The 24408-nt window shown below is 43.4% G+C and overlaps 1 protein-coding gene across 1 annotated transcript in view; it reads right to left on the minus strand.

Annotated features, from left to right (window-relative positions):
* Positions 1–24408, minus strand: part of LOC134654226 (Golgi-specific brefeldin A-resistance guanine nucleotide exchange factor 1) — a 59733-nt gene that overhangs the window by 16896 nt on the left and 18429 nt on the right. Inside the window, exons 13-24 of the mRNA XM_063509696.1 lie at positions 21286–21494; positions 17773–17923; positions 17154–17391; positions 12896–13044; positions 12026–12152; positions 10463–10587; positions 9449–9576; positions 7714–7936; positions 6642–6786; positions 5173–5279; positions 2213–2411; positions 697–818 (exon numbers count right to left, since the gene is read on the minus strand). Of these exons, the coding sequence (XP_063365766.1) occupies positions 697–818; positions 2213–2411; positions 5173–5279; positions 6642–6786; positions 7714–7936; positions 9449–9576; positions 10463–10587; positions 12026–12152; positions 12896–13044; positions 17154–17391; positions 17773–17923; positions 21286–21494 (1923 nt within the window). The remainder of the gene's footprint in view (positions 1–696; positions 819–2212; positions 2412–5172; positions 5280–6641; positions 6787–7713; positions 7937–9448; positions 9577–10462; positions 10588–12025; positions 12153–12895; positions 13045–17153; positions 17392–17772; positions 17924–21285; positions 21495–24408) is intronic.

Here is a 24408-nt window from a genome sequence, read left to right on the forward strand (position 1 = left end):
TAAAAAGAGCCTACGGGCTACGGTATTAAGGTTTATTTTTGAATGGCCTTAGTAGCAGTGTGATAGCGTTGACTCGGCTCGGCGAATTGGCGATTCATTCGCCGAGTTAGCTAGTGGTCGAGTTGATTCGAATTGCCAATAGTCTTGATTCGAATTAACTCATCTGTAGGCTGATTCGAATTATTCGAATCAGATAACTCGACTCGCCCATCGCTAAGTCAGGTTTTAATTTTCACAATGATGTATTTCTCTTGCCGCTATAACAACAAATACTAAAAAGTGGGTACTCGGTGGGCGAGTCCGACTCGCACTTGGCCGGCTTTTTTGTGAATAATGTCTGTCTGAAGCGCTGGTGGCCTAGCGGTAAGAGCGTGCGACTTGCAATCCGGAGGTCGCGGGTTCGAACCCCGGCTTGTACCAATGAGTTTTTCGGAACTTATGTACGAAATATCATTTGATATTTACCAGTCGCTTTTCGGTGAAGGAAAACATCGTGAGGAAACCGGACTAATCCCAATACGGGCCTAGTTTACCCTCTGGGTTGGAAGGTCAGATGGCAGTCGCTTTCGTAAAAACTAGTGCCCACGCCAATTACTGGGATTAGTTGCCAAGCGGACCCCAGGCTCCCATGAGCCGTGGCAAAAATGCCGGGACAAACGCGAGGAAGATGGTCTGTCTGAAGCGAATAATGCATACCTGCAAACTGACCATGTGGTATTGGTCCTGTGTGTCGTCTTCCTCTTCGCTGCTATCTTCGTAGCTCCCTCGGCGCGCGGAGCTAGGACGCTTTCTGCCTTCGCGGGCCTTCTGCTTTTTAGCTAATAACAAAAATACCATTTTTTATTAATTTATATACTGTAGTCTTATGAAAACCAACTTAAGAAAGTACGAGTACATTATATTTATTATGATCATATTAGTATGATCATAATAAATATAATGTACTCGTACTTTCTTAAGTTGGTTTTCATAAGACTACAGTATATAAAGTATACAGTATATTATATTATTATGATCACAGCTGCTGTGTACTTCACAAGCCCAGTAACGGTGTCCTATTGTAAATTTAGTTAAGATATTTATTGTCACTAACATAGTTTTTAAGTTATTTTTTATTGTACATGACACCGTAAGATTGTGAGCCCGTTAGTTTTCATAACTAACATTTTATGAGCCACGAGCTTGAAATAAACGTTAAATTAATTTAATTTAATATTAAATTTTGAAATGGGTTACACGTATGAGCTACCCTTTTTTGACAGTACCCTGTGATTTTAACATTCCGACTTGTTGGAAACCTTCTATTTCTTAGAACTACGGATTTTTTTACTATATCCTATGGTTTGGTGCATAAAATGCTTCGAACACGTCCCGCCATCTCTTTTTTAGGGTTCTATACGTCAAAAAGAAAAAAAAGAAAAAAAACGGAACCCTTATAGGATCACTCGTGCGTCTGTCTGTCCGACCCCCCCCCCCCCCCCCCATTTTTATCTCCGAAACTACTGGAGCTAAAATTTTGAAAAAAATACACAAAATTTCCTTCACGTTCCACATAAAAAAATATATTGTTAAACATTGTATAATGTTCGATATTAACGATATTAAACTTTCGTGAGACAATTGATACAATAGGCTACAGGACTAATTTTTTTTTATGGTATCAATCGATCGGGTTTGTTTTTAGGATCAAATGTCTATATGGGATCCATTGCATTAAAGTAACACAAAAGTCAGAAATTGTAGTCAAAGGCCGACAGTCGCACTTCACTCGCGAAATGCCCTATACAAAACGGCCAAGGGCCGTGACGTCATCGCCCATCTTGTAGTATGGACAAAACAAGAAAATTGCGTTTTTGTCGGTGAAATATTGCGTTTATGTATATAGTTGCTGTACAATATTTTATTGCATAAAATGTAAGGAATCGAATGGTACCCTTACTTTTATCGTTTTTGGAAGTTAAAAAAAAACTTAAATTTTGAAACTTTCAGGTCCTGTATTTATGTAACATTTCCATATTTTATTTTAATATCCACATTATTGTGATAAATTGCTCGTTTGCTATCTATTTTACTAGATTTTGTTATAAAATTCAACATGTGTCATCATCCCTATTGATTGATTTGTAGTGTGTATACTACACCTTACCCACACACATACATTGATTGATTTCGTGAATCTTCCCCTTGAAACCGGTTTTTTTTTTCAACCTACCTCTAGTTAAAGTGGCGTGCGCGAATATCCTGACAGCGCGCACGGCGGCGCGGCAGTTGTGGGGTGTCACATGCGCCACGTCCCGCACCACGAGCGCTAGCGCCTCGCAACAGCGCGCTAAAGCTGCCCGCTTGTATGGGAGGAACGTTAGTTGGTCTGTGTCGAAGTCAGAGTCTGGGGTTGTGGCTTCGTTTTTCACCTGTCAAAAAAAAGGTAAATCAGTGTTTCGTGTTCAGGGTTCGAAAGGATAATTATCAATGATGTTCATCTTGATAATTATCGTGATTTTTATGCCTGATAATTATCGATATGATAATAACCTAATAAAAATTTATAAAAAATAGCAAAGACGTGCAATTATTTTTTACTAGCTGAGAAAATAAATATTAGAGATGCCCCGAATAGTGGCATCTCTAATAAATATAGCACCATCCATACTTGAGATAATTATCCGTTATTTATCGAATAATTATCAAAGACTATAATTATCTGGATAATTTTGAACCCTGTTCGCGATGCCATGGTTACGTTCCCCTGGCTAACTCTTTAAGCCCCGGTTTTGTAGCATTTATGCTCTAAAAAATTGTATTTTGTGGTTATTATAAGCCTTTTCCATAATGGGTCATTTAACAATCATGATAGGAGAACGTGGTATTTTTTTTAATAAACTATGTTACGGTTGTTCCCTCGCTGATGGAACAAAAAATTTAAACATTCAGAACGTTGTTTGGACAAAAATTAAGACTTCTACACCAGATGAGGTTTATAGCTTGTCAAAGGACTGTCTCATTCAGGGATCGGAACCGGTTTTTTGCAAAAACTTAGAAATAACCATATTTTTCGAATTATTTTATACTCGAAATGTAGGACTCAGTTGTGTTTTTAGGTTCCGACTTCGTATTATTAGATTGTCCAATTAGAAATGAAGTAATTAGCAAAGAACGAAAAAATACCGTTTCCGTTCCCATACAAAAAATACCGGTATCCGATCCCTGGTCTCATTTCAAATATAGGCAGAGAGAATCTATCTTTGTCTTACGCTGGTACTAGCACCTAAAAGAAAATGATGAGTATAGGGCGCGCGTGCTTTGCATTGCGACGGTTGGCTAGCACAGCCGGAAAGGGCGCAGTGCGAGAGTGTTATTTTGCGACGGTGCACTCGCTCTTGACGTACGGCATTAAGCTATGGGGACGTGCTTCCGACTGGAGACGTGCGTTCTCTATGCAGAAGCGCGCCGTCCGCGCGATGGCTGGCAAGTCGTCTGATGCACCGGCACGAGACATCTTCCGCGATCTCAATATTCTGCCCCTATCATGCCTATTTAATAATAATAATAATAAAAGACGTTTATTCAAAGAGTTTGAACATAGGTACATAATAAAAGTACACAATAATGCTTACAAACTAATTGAAAGGGAAGGTGGCTCAGCTAATGTCTGTGCCAAAAGACTACGGGGCACAGCGGCCCTAAAGACTTCCAGCAACGGACGCTGTTGTGATAGGCAGATGCGCGCATCTACACGTAGCTCACATAGTACACGTAAACCACGTAGTGGATACTAAGCGAATTAATAAACAGATAAAACACCTCTCCATCCGATAAGGGATTTCCTCTTCAAGACACGTAGGTTAACGATATATATAGTTGATCATTAGAATTACTAGGGAGATTGGTGGTGACTTGTATAGTGACAGGATATAAACTATAATACAGGAACCTGAGTTTAGTGTCTACTCTCCTCCCGGCACTCTGCCTATTTCACTGTTATTCTGCCACCGCCGTATTTATATCTAGCTAAGGACAGTAGAAACATTTACACTATTACACATAGGACAGGATAGCAAAACCGAACAATGCGCAGTGGATAAAAAAGTGCTAACTTAATTAAAATTAAATATCTAAAGGTCACTCAACCAAAAGTGTACGTTAATTCCTTTTGGAGGTCCAGTAAATAAGCCTTGCAACGTAGTTTGAAAACCGCCAGGGACTTACTGTTAGCTACTGGTGGCGGCAAATTGGTCCAGCATTCCTTAACCAAATAGCAGTATTCATGCACGGAAACCTAGATATGTTTAAGTGCAGAGGCATTAACATCAATTACAATCTCCGCAGTAATAGGCACCATAATAGGCTGGTCACCGAATCACGTATTTAGGCGATTTATGACGTATAAAAAAAAAATTACTTACTAGATCTCGTTCAAACCAATTTTCGGTGGAAGTTTACATGGTAATGTACATCATATATTTTTTTTAGTTATATCATTCTCTTATTTTAGAAGTTACAGGGGGGGGGGGGGACACACACATTTTACCACTTTGGAAGTGTCACTCGCGCAAACTATTCAGTTTAGAAAAAAATTATATTAGAAACCTCAATATCATTTTTGAAGACCTATCCATAGATACCCCACACGTATGGGTTTGATGAAAAAAAAATTTTTGAGTTTCAGTTCGAAGTATGGGGAACCCCAAAAACTTATTGTTTTTTTTTTTCTATTTTTGTGTGAAAATCTTAATGCGGTTCACAGAATACATCTACTTACTAAGTTTCAACAGTATAGTTCTTATAGTTTCGGAGAAAAGTGGCTGTGACATATGGACGGACAGACAGACGGACAGACATGACGAATCTATAAGGGTTCCGTTTTTTGCCATTTGGCTACGGAACCCTAAAAAGTGGCTGTCGCAAGAATTATTTTATAATTATAAAGATTTTTTTGATCTACCAATAATTATTTAAATCAATTTAACTATTGGAATTTATGAAATAAATGTAATTAATTGATATAATATTTTATACATGTGATTAATAGTGTAATATTTGTGATACTTATGTAAAATACCGACCTGTAACTATGTTATTAATAATAAATTTCATTTCATTTCATATAATTTTCCTGGTTCTTACTGGCTGACAAATTGGTTTGACCAACTATAAATAGATAGAAATATTCACCAATATCCATCCGTGAGCGCGCGGCGATTGAGACAGCTCGCTGTCAGACGAGGCCGACGTAGGCCGTCTCTCTCCCTCCTCTTCCGAGCCTTCTGATCGACTCGAAGCTGCAAAATAGATTATATTAGTTTGCCACATTACCAATAGGCTACATGACTAATTTTTTTTATGGTATCAATCGATCGGGTTTGTTTTTAGGATCAAATGTCTATATGGGACCCATTGCATTAAAGTAACACAAAAGTCAGAAATTGTAGTCAAAGTCCGACAGTCGCACTTCACTCGCGAAACGCCCTATACAAAACGGCCAGAGGCCGTGACGTCATCGCCCATCTTGTAGTATGGACAAAACAAGAAAATTGCGTTTTTGTCGGTGAAATATTGCGTTTATGTATATAGTTGCTATACAATATTTTTTTGGATGAAATGTAAGGAATCGAATGGTACCCTTACTTTTATCGTTTTTGGAAGTTAAAAAAAACTTAAATTTTGAAACTTTCAGGTCCTGTATTTTTGTAATTTTTCAATATTTTATTTTAATATCCACATTATTGTGATAAATTGCTCGTTTGCTATCTATTTTACTAGATTTTGTTATACAATTCAACATGTGTCATCATCCCTATTGAGGGGGGATCTAAATCTTCTCGAGGCAGAGGTATAGGTGTATGGTTGGAGCCGGTGTAGCTTTATTTGACGTTCATAAGCGCATTGTAATATGCCTACTTGCATAATAAACTATCTTTATCTTTTACATATATACGTGTGACGTTACACGGGTAAGGTACCTTATGGCGGTTGGCGCTTACGCTATTATTAACGCCGCTCCAATACTATTGCGGTGCTATGCAACGTAAGCGCTAGCCGTCATAAGGCACCTTTTCCCGTGGAGAGTCACACGTAAATTTAATTGTTTTTGTGATCATAAAATCAATTTTACGAAAATGTACATAAAAGTTATAGTCAAAATCAAATATCTTTACAGTACATATGGGGCTACTTTTCCGCACTAATGCGTAAAATAGCATTTTTCGTGCATATGTCGAAACTTTAAAGTGCCATATGTACTGTAAAACGTTGTTCGATACACGTGCGAATAGGTAATTCGCAACTCGTGTCGATTTAAAACACTCCCTTCGGTCGTGTTTTAATTTATCGCCACTCGTTTCGAATTTCCTCTTTTTCGCACTTGTATCGAAAATAACTATTTACGTTTCGTAAAAAGTAGCTGCCCATTTTGTAAAATAACCTGTTGCTCGCGATAGAGGACGCTTTTGGGAAAAGGATTTGTAATGACAGGTGATTTAATACGATTAAATTAGTACAAAATATTGTGGCTCTAGGTTTGACAGCTAAAATATTTGTCGATGAAAGGCTAAACACATTAACTATTGTAGGGTAATGCTTGACAATTGAAAAGTATACTGTGAGTTTGTCTATCACGTATTTAATTGACGTATGATATTTACCAGTGTTGTTGGCAGAGGGGGCTATGTGCGCGGGCCAGGCGCCGGCTCCAGCGGCACAGAGAAGAGAAAACACAATCTCCCATTCCTCTGCAGTGTGGACGTTTTGGGCGGATGTTTTCACTAGCTCGTACAGGCCGCACGATATCTGCAAATAAATTATAGGTCAAATAAATCAATGTAATTATTTGTAAACGGGCTAAAAGCCTCATATATATATTATCATTTATTATCTCGAAAAGAGGCCTATGCTCAGCAGTGGGCGATAAAAGGCTGATATGATGACGATGATATTGTGCGACTATGGTCTTAATGTCGCACGCTCAAGGTCTAGGAGACTAGGTGTGGATTGCCAATCCCACTACGTAGCGAAATTGAATCGGCGCGCGGGACGCGCGGGGAGTTTGGCGTCCATGTATGTTCTCACAATATATTATTCGTTTGTTCTTAAACAATTTATATGAAAGGGATACCACATAAATTAACTTGTAAGCTCGCTTGCTTGTTTGTAAGCTGTGGAGGCTTGTACAGTTTTAAGAATAGCACAGAGCGCGTTGCATTCTTCAACGATTCCCAACAAAATTTCTTGGAGCATTTTTCGTGACTACATATGCCTTGATATAGTCGCAGGAAATGGCCTCACCACTAGACATGTGTAAGTAATGCTCGTAATATCACAAAGGAGATATCTCTCGAACGCGTAATATGGCATTACGTATCACTCCGTAAAAACAACCTTTACTTCAAACATCACTCGTAACACGAGCGCGAACGACCGGCCGAAGCGCGCGTAACAGATTCGATTCAATATACATTGACGCGCCGATATGAATGGTCAGTTCAAGTATATACACAGTGCGCGTAATGTATAATGCCACGTGTGATAATTTCATGTTTGTTCGCCATGCCATCATCGCTTTGTTATACCGCTAGCAAGTTTGCACTCAGTGCTCTCGTGCCATATCGCGCGCGCCTGAGTGATTTGATTTCTCAATGTACCTAATGTTACGTTTTCGAAAACGTGATGTGATATAGCATTACGTTTTGAAGCACTGTTTCGCGCATGTATACTCACCACGGTAGCGTGTTTGGTGAAGGTGGTATGAGGCATGTGGAACAGCGTGTGCAGATGCCGCAGTGCGCTGGCGCAGCATACTTCAGAGCGCATGAGGCGCGCGCACGTGCGCAGGAGTGCGGTTAGCGCGCGCCGCGGCGTAGGCGCCGGTCGAGACACCGCCCAAGACAGGACACGGGTGAAGTGGGCGGACGCTTCAGGCCACACTTCTAGGGCCCGGTCCCTGTTGGATAAATTATAGGGTTACGGGACTGTAGATAAAAACCCGACGTTGCTTAACTTCGGTCAAAAAGCACGTTTGTTGTATGGGAGCCCCACTTAAATCTTTATTTTATTCTGTTTTTAGTATTTGTTGTTATAGCGGCAACAGAAATACATCATCTGTGAAAATTTCAACTGTCTAGCTATCACGGTTCGTGAGATACAGCCTGGTGACAGACGGACGGACGGACGGACGGACAGCGAAGTCTTAGTAATAGGGTCCCGTTTTTTACCCTTTGGGTACGGAACCCTAAAAATTGAACTTATATTCTCCCATAACTTAAGGTTCATTTGCACCGTTCACTAACCCGGGGTAAACCGGTTAAACCTGGAGTTACCACTGTTACCGGTATAATTTGACACCGGGTTGACGACTTAACCTGTTAACCCCGGCTTAGTGGGTTGGTGCAAGTGGCGCTAAGTGACGTCGTATTAAGTAATTTGTGACGCGAGAATATAGTAAATAATTTATTGAATGACTTTTTGAATGTCACTCTATAACTTTGCGAAATGGGGCATCAAAATCATAAAAAAATCTAAAATATTATATATAGATATATTAAAAATACTAATTTAGACTGTTTTTAATGAAATCGACATGACAATTGAACATAAGACGTTATTAAAAAATAAGATCATAGAATTTTATTATAATCATTTGCATACCTGTCCCAAGACTCGGAGCTGCAATTACGTAAATATACGTTATACATTTTCCTTTTTCCATTTAATTTTAACCTTTTTACCGAAATAGATATCATACACTAAAGAAAGTGACCAAGTCCACCTGTAACTGAGTATAACCTTTTTCTTAAAACAAAGCATAATTTGAGAGTCGACACATTACCTCACCACCTCAAAATATATCAAATAATCTCCAATGGCTGTTTTATAGATTAAAACCAACGTCTTTTTGTTTCGCCGTGGCTTTCACGTTTGGTGCCATCATTCATAAACCACCTGGCTACGGTATCATCGCCCGACATTATTGAGTTACCAAGGTTTATGCATTCTTAGTCTTTGACCATAGCCTAAAAGTCTATGTTCTTTGTAATCTAGGCGCATTTAACCTTTTAACTGCCATATAATTTTTCATCGAGCGTGCTCGTGTCGCCGGCGGTACGAAGTTTTGTCTTACCTATTTATAAGACCGCGGCGAAATGAGCCCGATTTTGTATGTATTATATACCAGTCTACGATGGTTAAAAGGTTAAAAACAAAAATATTATAAGACAAAAATAGACCTAGTTCCACAGTAAACTTAATAAGGCATTTTCGATTTTGATCATATTTATATACGATATGTTTGATAGTATACATGAGGGCCTGCGACGTTTCAGTAGACGACACGTCCGATCGCGCGAAGTGGAGAGAAAAGACCAGAAAAGCAGATCCCACAATCAGATGGGAAATAATAATGCTGAGTAGAGAGAGATATGTTTAATAGTATTCCCCTATTGACCCAGTTACTTACCTATTCTGTATAAGTGTGTGTCCTAATAACTCCAAGAAAAATATGGCTACATCTTCCGCCTGCGGGTTCGCTTGCAGCGCCTCGGCGTCCGGCGGAGCGCCCACCGTCACCATGGCGTGAATCAATTCCTGTCAACATTGCCATTGTTACAAAAATACCATTTCTAGGACAGTGTATACAGTTTTACAATAAGTTACCAAGGGAGGCACTGGATTTACCATTTCCTGGACTTAAAAAATATGTCAAATCTAGCCTACTGCATAAGGCTTATTACACAGTCGAAGACTATATTAACGATAGAGATGCATGGCCGTCTATTAATAAATGAATTAATTATTATGAAATGTATTTGTATCGGTAGTAAATTGTAATTGTTGAATTTTGTATTTTGTAAGCTGTTATTTATTTTTTAATTTATTTATAATGTACTTTGACGATGCAAAAGTGATTGTAAAATCCTACTTGATTAAATGAGATTCTATTCTATTCTATTTCACATAACGTTATGCCATCATTTTCTGATCTTCATCAGCGATTCTACTACCTTATGATGTTTTCTGAGGCTAATGAGTATTGTAAATCGTTTTTTTTACGCAAAAACGGCATAAAAATCACGTTTGTTGCATGGGAGCCCCAGTTATATTATATATATTATTTATTTTATTCTGTTTTTAGTATTTGTTATAGCGGCAACAGAAATACATCATCTATAAAAATTTAAAATCATAAATTATTTATTTTTCGTGATAAACTAGTTAAACATACAAAAGTAACATGATATAGGTTAGGTTAGGTTAAATTTCAACTGTCTAGCTATCACGGTTCATGAGATACAGCCTGGTGACCGACAGACAAACGGAGACGAACGGACAGTCGGTCTTAGTAACAGGGTCCCGTTTTTACCCTTTGGGTAACCCTAAAAATGAAGATCCCGACGAATTGTGAACCCCGAAAATCAAAATACAAAAACTTGGAAATCTCGAAGTCGGTCAAGAAAAGCTCTTGCAAGCTTACCTGCAAACTTTCTAGCTGCAGGAATTTTGTCTCCGTTATGAGCAGGCCGGGAAGATTGCATTTCTCTACACACTCCGTTGCCGCGTCTATTAGCGCCTTCTCGTGTGGCGTGGGGGCGCGCATACCTGTTACAAACACTCATTTTAGAACATGAGATGATTGAGATTGAGATATTTATTGATAAAATTATCCCACCAAAAACATTTTCATGTAAAATGTTGCCAAGACGAAACCATAAGGCTCGCACTGACAAAAAGTTATCAGATCTCTTGTAGAGCCAAGCTTCTAACTCTACAAGCCCTAACTTCACAAACTCTACACCTTAGTCAAAATATGTGGCTTGACCGTTTCGCTACTGTCACATGGACGTAAGGTGAAAAATGTATTCACTATTCATTATTTTTATAATACAATAGTTCTTGGAGTAACGAAAAGGCCAAGCCACATATTTTGACTAAGGTGTAGAGTTTGTGAAGTTAGGGCTTGTAGAGTTAGAAGCTTGGCTCTACAAGAGATCTCATAACTTTTTGTCAGTGCGAGCCTTATGGTTTCGTCTTGGCAACATTTTACATGAAAATGTTTTTGGTGGGATTTCAATTATTTTTGTAAGTTGCTTCCATCCCCTAATTCAAAGGGTTGCGCGTGTGATTTAAGGACCTACTATTAAAAATCCTGAAATACGTACCTCATCTGCATCTTTTATACAATCTGCTTTTTACTGATTCCCCATACAAACTTCAACCCTCTTTTTCCCCTAACGCCCTTTTCCACCCCCTTTTCACCCTTACGGGGTGATTTTGGGGTTGAAAACTATTCTATGCCATTCCCCATTACAAAAACTATCTACATACCAAATTTCAACTAAATCGGTTCAGCGGTTATTGATTTCCCATACAAAATTCCACCCCCCTTTTCCCCCCCTTAGGGGCAAAAAATTTCAAATTTTCTTACTTACCAAATTTCAGCTTCCTAGGACTTCAGGAAGTACCCTAGAGGTTTTGATGATCAACAGTGAGTGAGTGAGTCAGTGACGAAATCGGGGTTTTTTAGATATGAATAATATCTTAAGTATAAGAGCTATGCAACTGGAATTTTTTATGTTTAATAAGTCCACTATTGACATCATATCCCGAGAATTTTGTTTATCTGGTATAATCCAAACCCAAGTTATGAGGGTTAAAAAAAACGACGAAGCGCTTCGAGAAAAGGTAGGTAGTGCCCTTGCGCTTTGCTTGTCTTGGCGGGGGCACTACCGTGCCCCCAGATAAATAATTTTAAACGTCACACATCATAGTGTATACATAATTATCACTAAATTAAATTATTCATCATCATCATTGGCCTTTGCGTCTATTCCAGACGATTTATGGTGTAACACCGGAGAAACACCTTTTAAAACATATAAGAATACGTCGTGTATAGGAAGCGTGCGTGAACTAGTAGGTAGCTCAGTAACCCAGTGTTTAAAGGTGCGAATTGTACATGTCAAGTTTAAGCTTCCGATTTAAGTCACTAGATGGCAGAGCCTCTAACGCGCACGGTCCCATTAGAGAGCCAACTAACCTGTTTCGCCTAGCGCTATGTAGGAGTATATACTAGAGAGTAGGCCCGCTTCTGAACCTCTGTTGACATCACGGATGAGCGATACAGTGCCTGTAGATGACAGGTAGTCCTCCGCTTCTACTAGGCTCTGAAACAAAAACATCAACTTAATATTTTTTAGTTTTAACTGATAAAGTGACAAACATTTTTAGTTTTTACCCATGAAATGAGATTGAATAACTAGTGGCTCTGTGAGCTATAAACCTCGCATTAAGCTTAGCTTAGAAAATCATCATCATCTTCCTCGCGTTGTCCCGGCATTTTGCCACGGCTCATGGGAGCTTGGGGTCCGCTTGGCAACTAATCCCAGTAATTGGCGTGGGCACTAGTTTTTACGAAAGTGACTGCCATCTGACCTTCCAACCCAGAGGGTAAACTAGGCCCGTATTCGGTTTCCTCACGATGTTTTCCTTCACCGAAAAGTGACTGGTAAATATCAAATGATATTTCGTACATAAGTTCCGAAAAACTCATTGGTACGAGCCGGGGTTCGAACCCGCGACCTCCGGATTGCAAGTTGCACGCTCTTACCGCCAGGCGCTTCCTTAGCTTAGAAAATGTAAAAGTGAAAAATACTTAGTTCGTTGAGTCGTTATCACAGTGAACTCACAATGTTCTTACACAGGAGCCGTCAGATTTTTGGCGCGAAGTGAAGTTTATGCTTCCGATGTAGCCCACAAGATGGCACAACCTACTATGCACAAGAAAACGTACGAGAACGGTACATGGCAGCACTTGCTTTGGCGTAGTGTTAAAAAGGTGTATGTTTATGTTTCCAATTAAGTCCACAAGATGGTAGACCCTCCAACGCGGCCCCTATTAGTAAATTACCTTAGGTAAAAGTCTCCCAAGATACAAAGTGTGGACGATCTCCAACAGATGTCGCCACGCGTCGCGGATGCAGTCGGCGTGGCGAGCGGCCACGGCGCATGCGCGCCGTAACGCTAGCTGGGCTTTAGTTGACTGGCCTAGTGTTACACCTGTAAAAAAAATTTAAGTTGAAGAAAAAATATAAAAAAACATGAAAAAATTGCAAGTTGGTCTCAAAGGCTTTCGGTCTTTAACAGTTTTTAAGGGTTTTTTAAAGGTCGCAAAGATTAAACACAAAATCATGTTTAACGTATGTGCATATAATATTGTGTGGGCACTAGTTTCGCCCCGTCCCTCGTGTGACGCGTGCCCACTCTACCCTGTATCATGCACGTGTTGTGTCACCTATAGCATGATGATGCGCGGCGCAGCGCTCGATGCCGCAGAGCGCTAGTGCGGCGGCACTCACAAGCAAACACACACCACCACAAACACGATATGCTACACATTGGACTTACTGTCTCTCTCTTACTGACTCTATTTGTCTCTGTGTAAGTGGCTGCGATCATCTATGCCCTGCGGGCATAGATGGCGTAGTGTGTGTGCACTAGTTTCGCTCCCTCCCTCGTGTGTGCGCCCACTCTCCCCTGTATGTCACCTATAGCATGATGGTGCATCTGCGGCTGCGGCGGCAGCAGCGCGGTGAACTTGCACAGCGTCAGCAGCAGCGTGTCGACGGTCAGCGTGGGCGGCACCGGCGGCAGGCGCGACAGTAGCGCCGCGCAGCGCTCGATGCCGCAGAGCGCTAGTATGGCGGCGCTCACAAGCAAACACGATATGCTACACATCAGACTATCTTTCTCTCTCTAACAAACTCTATCTATCTCTCTGTTACTGACTCTATTTGTCTCTAAGTGGCTGCGACCATCTATGCCCTGCGGGCATAGATGGCGCAGTGTGTGTGTGCACTGGTTTCGCTCCCTCCCTCGTGTGTGCGCCCACTCTCCCCTGTTGTTGTCACCTATAGCGTGATGGTGCATCTGCGGCTGCGGCGGCAGCAGCGCGGTGAACTTGCACAGCGTCAGCAGCAGCGTGTCGACGGTCAGCGTGGGCGGCACCGGCGGCAGGCGCGACAGTAGCGCCGCGCAGCGCTCGATGCCGCAGAGCGCTAGTATGGCGGCGCTCACAAGCAAACACGATATGCTACACATCAGACTATCTTTCTCTCTCTAACAAACTCTATCTATCTCTCTGTTACTGACTCTATTTGTCTCTAAGTGGCTGCGACCATCTATGCCCTGCGGGCATAGATGGCGCAGTGTGTGTGTGCACTGGTTTCGCTCCCTCCCTCGTGTGTGCGCCCACTCTCCCCTGTTGTTGTCACCTATAGCGTGATGGTGCATCTGCGGCTGCGGCGGCAGCAGCGCGGTGAACTTGCACAGCGTCAGCAGCAGCGTGTCGACGGTCAGCGTGGGCGGCACCGGCGGCAGGCGCGACAGTAGAGCCGCGCAGCGCTCGATGCCGCAGAGCGCTAGTATGGCGGCGTTCACAAGCAAACACGATATGCTACACATCAGACTATCTTTCTCTCTCTAACAAACTCTATCTATCTCTCTGTTACTGACTCTATTTGTCTCTAAGTGGCTGCGACCATCTATGCCCTGCGGGCATAGATGGCGCAGTGTGTGTGTGCACTGGTTTCGCTCCCTCCCTCGTGTGTGCGCCCACTCTCCCCTGTTGTTGTCACCTATAGCGTGATGGTGCATCTGCGGCTGCGGCGGCAGCAGCGCGGTGAACTTGCACAGCGTCAGCAGCAGCGTGTCGACGGTCAGCGTGGGCGGCACCGGCGGCAGGCGCGACAGTAGAGCCGCGCAGCGCTCGATGCCGCAGAGCGCTAGTGCGGCGGCACTCACAAGCAAACACACACCACCACAAACACGATATGCTACACATTGGACTTACTGTCTCTCTCTTACTGACTCTATTTGTCTCTGTGTAAGTGGCTGCGATCATCTATGCCCTGCGGGCATAGATGGCGTAGTGTGTGTGCACTAGTTTCGCTCCCTCCCTCGTGTGTGCGCCCACTCTCCCCTGTATGTCACCTATAGCATGATGGTGCATCTGCGGCTGCGGCGGCAGCAGCGCGGTGAACTTGCACAGCGTCAGCAGCAGCGTGTCGACGGTCAGCGTGGGCGGCACCGGCGGCAGGCGCGACAGTAGCGCCGCGCAGCGCTCGATGCCGCAGAGCGCTAGTATGGCGGCGCTCACAAGCAAACACGATATGCTACACATCAGACTATCTTTCTCTCTCTAACAAACTCTATCTATCTCTCTGTTACTGACTCTATTTGTCTCTAAGTGGCTGCGACCATCTATGCCCTGCGGGCATAGATGGCGCAGTGTGTGTGTGCACTGGTTTCGCTCCCTCCCTCGTGTGTGCGCCCACTCTCCCCTGTTGTTGTCACCTATAGCGTGATGGTGCATCTGCGGCTGCGGCGGCAGCAGCGCGGTGAACTTGCACAGCGTCAGCAGCAGCGTGTCGACGGTCAGCGTGGGCGGCACCGGCGGCAGGCGCGACAGTAGCGCCGCGCAGCGCTCGATGCCGCAGAGCGCTAGTATGGCGGCGCTCACAAGCAAACACGATATGCTACACATCAGACTATCTTTCTCTCTCTAACAAACTCTATCTATCTCTCTGTTACTGACTCTATTTGTCTCTAAGTGGCTGCGACCATCTATGCCCTGCGGGCATAGATGGCGCAGTGTGTGTGTGCACTGGTTTCGCTCCCTCCCTCGTGTGTGCGCCCACTCTCCCCTGTTGTTGTCACCTATAGCGTGATGGTGCATCTGCGGCTGCGGCGGCAGCAGCGCGGTGAACTTGCACAGCGTCAGCAGCAGCGTGTCGACGGTCAGCGTGGGCGGCACCGGCGGCAGGCGCGACAGTAGCGCCGCGCAGCGCTCGATGCCGCAGAGCGCTAGTATGGCGGCGCTCACAAGCAAACACGATATGCTACACATCAGACTATCTTTCTCTCTCTAACAAACTCTATCTATCTCTCTGTTACTGACTCTATTTGTCTCTAAGTGGCTGCGACCATCTATGCCCTGCGGGCATAGATGGCGCAGTGTGTGTGTGCACTGGTTTCGCTCCCTCCCTCGTGTGTGCGCCCACTCTCCCCTGTTGTTGTCACCTATAGCGTGATGGTGCATCTGCGGCTGCGGCGGCAGCAGCGCGGTGAACTTGCACAGCGTCAGCAGCAGCGTGTCGACGGTCAGCGTGGGCGGCACCGGCGGCAGGCGCGACAGTAGAGCCGCGCAGCGCTCGATGCCGCAGAGCGCTAGTATGGCGGCGTTCACAAGCAAACACGATATGCTACACATCAGACTATCTTTCTCTCTCTAACAAACTCTATCTATCTCTCTGTTACTGACTCTATTTGTATCTAAGTGGCTGCGATCATCTATGCCCTGCGGGCATAGATGGCGCAGTGTGTGTGCACTAGTTTCGCTCCCTCCCTCGTGTGACGTGTGCCCACTCTCCCCTGTATGTCACCTATAGCGTGATGGTGCATCTGCGGCTGCGGCGGCAGCAGCGCGGTGAACTTGCACAGCGTCAGCAGCAGCGTGTCGACGGTCAGCGTGGGCGGCACCGGCGGCAGGCGCGACAGTAGCGCCGCGCAGCGCTCGATGCCGCAGAGCGCTAGTATGGCGGCGTTCACAAGCAAACACGATATGCTACACATCAGACTATCTTTCTCTCTCTAACAAACTCTATCTATCTCTCTGTTACTGACTCTATTTGTATCTAAGGGGCTGCGATCATCTATGCCCTGCGGGCATAGATGGCGCAGTGTGTGTGCACTAGTTTCGCTCCCTCCCTCGTGTGACGTGTGCCCACTCTCCCCTGTATGTCACCTATAGCGTGATGGTGCATCTGCGGCTGCGGCGGCAGCAGCGCGGTGAACTTGCACAGCGTCAGCAGCAGCGTGTCGACGGTCAGCGTGGGCGGCACCGGCGGCAGGCGCGACAGTAGCGCCGCGCAGCGCTCGATGCCGCAGAGCGCTAGTATGGCGGCGTTCACAAGCAAACACGATATGCTACACATCTGACTATCTTTCTCTCTCTAACAAACTCTATCTATCTCTCTGTTACTGACTCTATTTGTATCTAAGTGGCTGCGATCATCTATGCCCTGCGGGCATAGATGGCGCAGTGTGTGTGCACTAGTTTCGCTCCCTCCCTCGTGTGACGTGTGCCCACTCTCCCCTGTTGTTGTCACCTATAGCGTGATGGTGCATCTGCGGCTGCGGCGGCAGCAGCGCGGTGAACTTGCACAGCGTCAGCAGCAGCGTGTCGACGGTCAGCGTGGGCGGCACCGGCGGCAGGCGCGACAGTAGCGCCGCGCAGCGCTCGATGCCGCAGAGCGCTAGTATGGCGGCGTTCTGCAGGTTGTTGGTGAGGATGTCGTCGGCGGTTGGGGGGGAGGAGCGCTCGAAGGCTGCTGAGAGCGCTGTTATCTGAAAATAATTTGAGGTTTAGGGCTCATTTAGACGGCGCGCGAACTCGGATACGATTTTAACGAAGAACACTGTACTATGCTCCAAAACACAAATAGCGGACGTAGCTGAAACAGTCGTCCAGCTGAAATGGGACTGGGCGGGACACGTTTGTCGTATGCCGAATGAGTTGTGGGCTAAGATCATAACCAATTGTCCCACATCAAACCCGGGGTCGCGGCAAACCTCGACGGCGTTGGCGAGATGACCTTGACGCCTTTGACAGGAACTGGTGGGAGACGGGTCAAGCCCGGGATACGTGGAAAGGGAGGAGGGAAGCCTTCGCCCAGCAGTGGGATACTCTAGGCTCATATAAATAAATAAAAATAAATAAAAATGAACCTGTGGAGGCGCGGCGACGGGCAGCAGGCGCGCGGCGTGCCCGGCGCGGTAGCGCGCGGCCGGCGTGGCGCCGCGGCGCTGCAGCACGCGCCACAGGTACGCGTCGCGCACGGGGCCCACGCGCTCCGCTGGCATTACCATCTCTTCGTTCCTGGTTATAAATTAACACATTTTTCTGTAGAGCAGTTTTTCTCGAATATACCGGTAGAAACAACAAAGTCACTTAATTCATCGCCAGAGGTCGCTGAAGAAATTCTGAAGACAACAGTAGCGGAATGTACAGAAATGTTCAACTTTTCTTATGTCACTCCGAATATAGTTCTTAAAACTTTCAGATCATTAAACTTAAAGAAAACGGAAGATCTCTGGGGATTATCAGTAAAAGTATTACATTCTATTGTAGAATCGATCGCACCATATTTAGCCGAGATTTTCAACAGATGTATTGATACTGGAATTTTTCCAGATATTATGAAACACAGCAAAATTATCCCACTGTTTAAATCTGGAACGAGAACAGACCCCACCAACTTTAGACCAATTTCAATACTACCGGCGTTAAGCAAAGTTTTCGAGAAACTTATTCTTAATCAACTTTTGTCTCATTTTAACAGAAATAAATTGCTTGACAATAATCAATTTGGTTTTACCCGAGGTCGGTCAACTACTGACGCCGGTGCGGTACTTCTAAAACACATCTTTGACGCTTGGGAAAAAGCTCAAGATGCTGTTGGAATTTTCTGTGATCTATCAAAGGCATTTGATTGCGTTGATCACGAGAATTTAAAAAGAAAATTATGCCGCTATGGGATAAAAGCTACTGCCCTTGATCTTGTTTCTTCGTACCTTTCGGATAGAACTCAGCGAGTAGTTATCAATGGAGCTCAATCGGCGGGGTCCCCAGTAGCTCTTGGAGTGCCTCAAGGTTCAATTCTTGGTCCCTTTCTGTTTTTGGTATACATTAATGATCTACCAAAAGTAGTGCAAGATAGACATGATATAGTGTTATTTGCAGATGACACTTCTCTTATATTTAAAGTAGACAGGAAGGAAAACAGCTTCGATAACATTAACGATGCACTATCCACCATAGTAGACTGGTTTACGGCAAATAACTTACTTTTGAATGCCAAGAAAACCAAGTGCATCAAATTTACGCTGCCGAACGTCAAGCAGGTAAACAACAGCAATATTAAAATAAAAGGTGATACGCTGGAATTCGAAGATCGAACGGTTTTCCTTGGAGTCACTTTAGACGCAAAACTGCAGTGGCATGCACATATAGCCACTCTAGCCGGCAAACTTAGTTCTGCTGCCTATGCAGTGAGGCGAATCAGACAGCTGACAAACGTAGAGACGGCCAGGCTGGTATACTTTAGCTACTTCCACAGTGTTATGTCGTATGGAATTCTGTTGTGGGGAAAAGCGGCAGACATTCAGACAATATTTGTGCTGCAAAAACGAGCTGTACGTTCTATCTATGGACTGGGCGCTCGAGCATCCCTGAGAGAGAAATTCAAAGAAGTGAACATTCTTACCCTTGCATCTCAATACACACTTGAGAATATTATGTATGTTCGGAAAAACGTCCATGAATTCAAGCTTAACAGTGATATCCATAACTATAACACTAGAAACAAACATAAACTTGCTGTGCCCGCCCACCGCCTCCGTAAGGTTAGTACGTCTTTCGTCGGGAACTGTACACGTTTTTATAACAAAGTTCCCACTGATATAGCGAATTTACCACTTAACAAATTTAAGTCACACATTAAGCGCTCCTTGTTGAGTAAGGCGTACTACACTGTAAATTATTTTATAGATGATAGAGATGCCTTTAAGCCGGCAGCTTGATTTCGATAGTATAATAAGAGTTAAATAAAAATGTATTGTTTTTCTTTTCTTTCTTTTCATTGTAAATTAATCATGCTAGTGTCCAGTAGAATTGACACATGAGACCATCATGTTCTCGATTAATTATATTGTTTATATTGCTTAATTTAATTTAAATTTTTGACACTTGGAGACCTTATACATCTCTAAGTTTTAGTTTTAATTTTATTTTTATTTTATTTGTACATACTTATATTTTTAATGATTCCGACACTTAGAGACCTATACATCTCTAAGTCAATATAGGGCATTTAGCTTGGTAATTATGTGAAAATTTACCGTTTTTTTATGTAACATACAAGAACAAAATGTTGTGTCTCACAGTTATACCTTATTACAATTTAAATATTAATATGGCCCGGCAGCTTGAATATGTCATGCTCGCTTAAAAGTCTTTGCTTACGGTGGCGTTGTTGATCGGGTCGCCACTTTCCCGAATGAAGGTTGAGAGAGGCGATGGCTGAGATACGCGTCATACTCGTGAACGGGTGCTGTTTGTGGAGACTGGTCTATTTAAGCTAACACGAGCTATTATATTTAGTTACTCTATTTTTGAGGATAATTACATGGACACAGACACACATCATTCGGTTCTCGTATGCTATTTTATTTTTATTGTCATTTTCTTACTTAATGAATGTTTTAATTAGGTATACAGGATTTTGACTCTTGGAGACCCTATACATCTCTAAGGATAATTTGATTAACTACTATATATTTGTAATCTTTTAGTTATGATGACACTTAGAGACATTTACATCTCTAAATAATTTTAGTTTATAGTTTTGTATCTTTGTGTTCTTTTTTTTTCAATACTATTGTTATAGCGTTTTTTTTTTTTGTAATTCGACATTTAGAGACTTTATACATCTCTATGTAATACTTTAGTTTGATTTTATATTTGCGGCTTAGAAAGTTGTATTTTATAATTGTAGATGTGTTTTTTTTTTGCTGTATGTAAATTCCATGTTGACGTGTAAAAGTGCCCTTGTGGCCTATTTGCTGAATAAATGTTGATGTTTGATGTTTGATGTAATTTCAGTGTCTACATCTAGCATCGAGTAGCGGAACTATCAGTACTGCTACTTGACAATAGATGTAGCACCGACCGGAAAGTCTTATCTCAACAGCATAAGACTTTCCGGTCGGTGGCGACATCTATTGTCAAGTAGCAGTACTGATAGTTCCGCTACTCGATGCTAGATGCTAATAGTCTTTTTGGTACTAAAACTGATGTATGGAGTGAGCACTCTATGTATTTTTTTCTCTATGTTTTCACTTAGTTCGTAGGTACAGTACATAATTGCATGCCTGGCGCGGATGTATTGTTTAGCTGGGTGGCAATGAATGTGTTAAAGAAGTCATTTATCAGAAAACGGGTCTCTATTGTTTCCCAAGTAGTTTTAAGTCATAATGTATTGTTTACCTAAATTTTTGTTAGTCACAATTGATTTGGTTCAGAAACGCGTCACTTTTCAGGATTGCCATAAAACAAACCTAACCTAACTATAGGCTAACCTGACGAAAATCCTGAAAAGTTAACGGTTTCCGTTTTATGACTAATGATAATACATTATTACTTAAAACTTTATGGGAAACAAAGGGTCTCAGAAAACTTACTTGATAGAATGAAAGATGGCCTCGAGCATGGCCTGGTCGAAGTCGCCAGTACCGTTGCAGCCTCGCAGGTTCTTGACGAAATCTTCAACGGTCATTGGCACGTTCAGCTTCTTGGCGTTATGGTTGTGCTGGTCCATGTTCAGCATGATGACGGCATAGGCTAGGCGGAAGGCGGCGTCAGTGTTGGCGAATGGCTCGCCGTTTGTGGTCTGCGGCATAGAGAAAAAAATACATAGAGTGCTCACTCCATACATCAGTTTTAGTACCAAAAAGACTATTAGCATCTAGCATCGAGTAGCGGAACTATAAGTACTGCTACTTGACAATAGATGTAGCCACCGACCGGAAAGTCTTATGCTGTTGAGATAAGACTTTCCGGTCGGTGCTACATCTATTGTCAAGTAGCAGTACTGATAGTTCCGCTACTCGATGCTAGATGTAGACACTGAAATTAATAGTCTGAACTGATGTATGGAGTGAGCACTCTATGTATTTTTTTCTCTATGTCTGCGGAGAAGAGATTAGAAATCGCGTCAGCTTGTACAACGCCATCTACCGATGAATAGGCTAGACCGCTAGATGATAATTTTTCATTTATGGTATTAATCAATCAGGTTTGTTTTTAGGATCAAATGTCTATATGGGACCCACTGCATTAAATCCATACAAAAGTCAGAAATGATAGTCAAAGTCCGACAGTCGTACTTCACTCGCGAAACGCCCTGAACAAAACGCTATGTGAACGTGACGTCAAGGTCACTGAGAGCGCATCTTGAAGTATAAACAAAACAAGAAAATTGCATTTTTGGCGGTAAAATATTGCGTTTATGTATATAGTTGCTATAAAATCTTTTTTTGAATAAAATGTGAGGAATCGAATGGTATCCTTACTTATTTCGTTTTTGAAAGTTAAAAAAAAATTTTAATTTTGAAACTTTCAGGTGCTGTATTTTTGTATTATTTCCATATATTTTTTTAATATGTACAATATTGTGATAAATTGGTCATTTGCTATTTATTTAACTAGATTTTGTTATAAAATTCCACATGTGTCATCATCCCTACTGCAACACTCACAAGTCAGTGAAGCGCTCCATCACTAAAAATATGAGCGAAGCCTCCCAGCAGACGGAAGGTCTCCAAGTACCGTCGCCCACACTGTTAACTGTACATCGATGGACCTTATGCATTTTGTAATAAGATCCACCGATGTACAGTTAGGACTCCTAACTAGTCCTAACTGAGTTAGGACTGTAGAGATCGATCTTTAGCGATAAGACCACCTGTTGTCGGTCTCTACACTTAATCAATTGTTCTTTTCTTTTGTATCTTTTTACTGAGGTGTGCTAATAAAGAGTATTATTCTATCTCAGTAGTCAACTCACATGCCAGCGTTCGGCGAAGCGCTCCATAACCAGAAATCAGCGGCGCCTCCCCCGGCAGACGGAAGGTCTCCAGGTACAGGCGGAGCTATAATATAGTCTTCAACAAACCTTAGTAGTCATAGTAATGAACCACTCAGTCAAGTCAGGCTTCAACTAACATACATCACCCATAAGGTCTCTACTACTTATGTATTCCACGTCGACACACCGTTAGCGCGATGTAGAAACCCCGCATCAACCAGCACAGCACCATCTAGCGATCGACTGCGTCAACTCACATGCCAGCGTTCAGCGAAGCGCTCCATAACCAGGAAGATCAGCGGCGCCTCCCCCGGCAGACGGAAGGTCAGGTCTCCAGGTACAGGCGGAGCTATAATATAGCCTTCAACAAACCTTAGTAGTCATAGTAATGAACCACTCAGTCAAGTCAGGCTTCAACTAACATACATCACCCATAAGGTCTCTACTACTTATATATTCCACGTCGACACACCGTTAGCGCGATGTAGAAACCCCGCATCAACCAGCACGGCACCATCTAGCGATCGACTGCGTCAACTCACATGCCAGCGTTCGGCGAAGCGCTCCATAACCAGGAAGATCAGCGGCGCCTCTCCGGGCAGACGGAAGGTCTCCAAGTACAGGCGGAGCTATAATATAGCCTTCAACAAACCTTAGTAGTCATAGTAATGAACCACTCAGTCAAGTCAGGCTTCAACTAACATATATCACCCATAAGGTCTCTACTACTTATATATTCCACGTCGACACACCGTTAGCGCGATGTAGAAACCCCGCATAAACCAGCACAGCACCATCTAGCGATCGACTGCGTCAACTCACATGCCAGCGTTCGGCGAAGCGCTCCATAACCAGGAAGATCAGCGGCGCCTCTCCGGGCAGACGGAAGGTCTCCAGGTACAGGCGGAGCTATAATATAGCCTTCAACAAACCTTAGTAGTCATAATAATGAACCACTCAGTCAAGTCAGGCTTCAACTAACATACATCACCCATAAGGTCTCTACTACTTATATATTCCACGTCGACACACCGTTAGCGCGATGTAGAAACCCCGCATCAACCAGCACAGCATCATCTAGCGATCGACTGCGTCAACTCACATGCCAGCGTTCGGCGAAGCGCTCCATAACTAGGAAGATCAGCGGCGCCTCTCCGGGCAGACGGAAGGTCTCCAGGTACAGGCGGAGCTATAATATAGCCTTCAACAAACCTTAGTAGTCATAGTAATGAACCACTCAGTCAAGTCAGGCTTCAACTAACATACATCACCCATAAGGTCTCTACTACTTATATATTCCACGTCGACACACCGTTAGCGCGATGTAGAAACCCCGCATCAACCAGCACAGCATCATCTAGCGATCGACTGCGTCAACTCACATGCCAGCGTTCGGCGAAGCGCTCCATAACTAGGAAGATCAGCGGCGCCTCTCCGGGCAGACGGAAGGTCTCCAGGTACAGGCGGAGCTATAATATAGCCTTCAACAAACCTTAGTAGTCATAATAATGAACCACTCAGTCAAGTCAGGCTTCAACTAACATACATCACCCATAAGGTCTCTACTACTTATATATTCCACGTCGACACACCGTTAGCGCGATGTAGAAACCCCGCATCAACCAGCACAGCATCATCTAGCGATCGACTGCGTCAACTCACATGCCAGCGTTCGGCGAAGCGCTCCATAACTAGGAAGATCAGCGGCGCCTCTCCG

This window comes from Cydia amplana, chromosome 14 (assembly GCF_948474715.1).
Source record: "Cydia amplana chromosome 14, ilCydAmpl1.1, whole genome shotgun sequence".
Classification (NCBI taxonomy): domain Eukaryota; kingdom Metazoa; phylum Arthropoda; class Insecta; order Lepidoptera; family Tortricidae; genus Cydia; species Cydia amplana.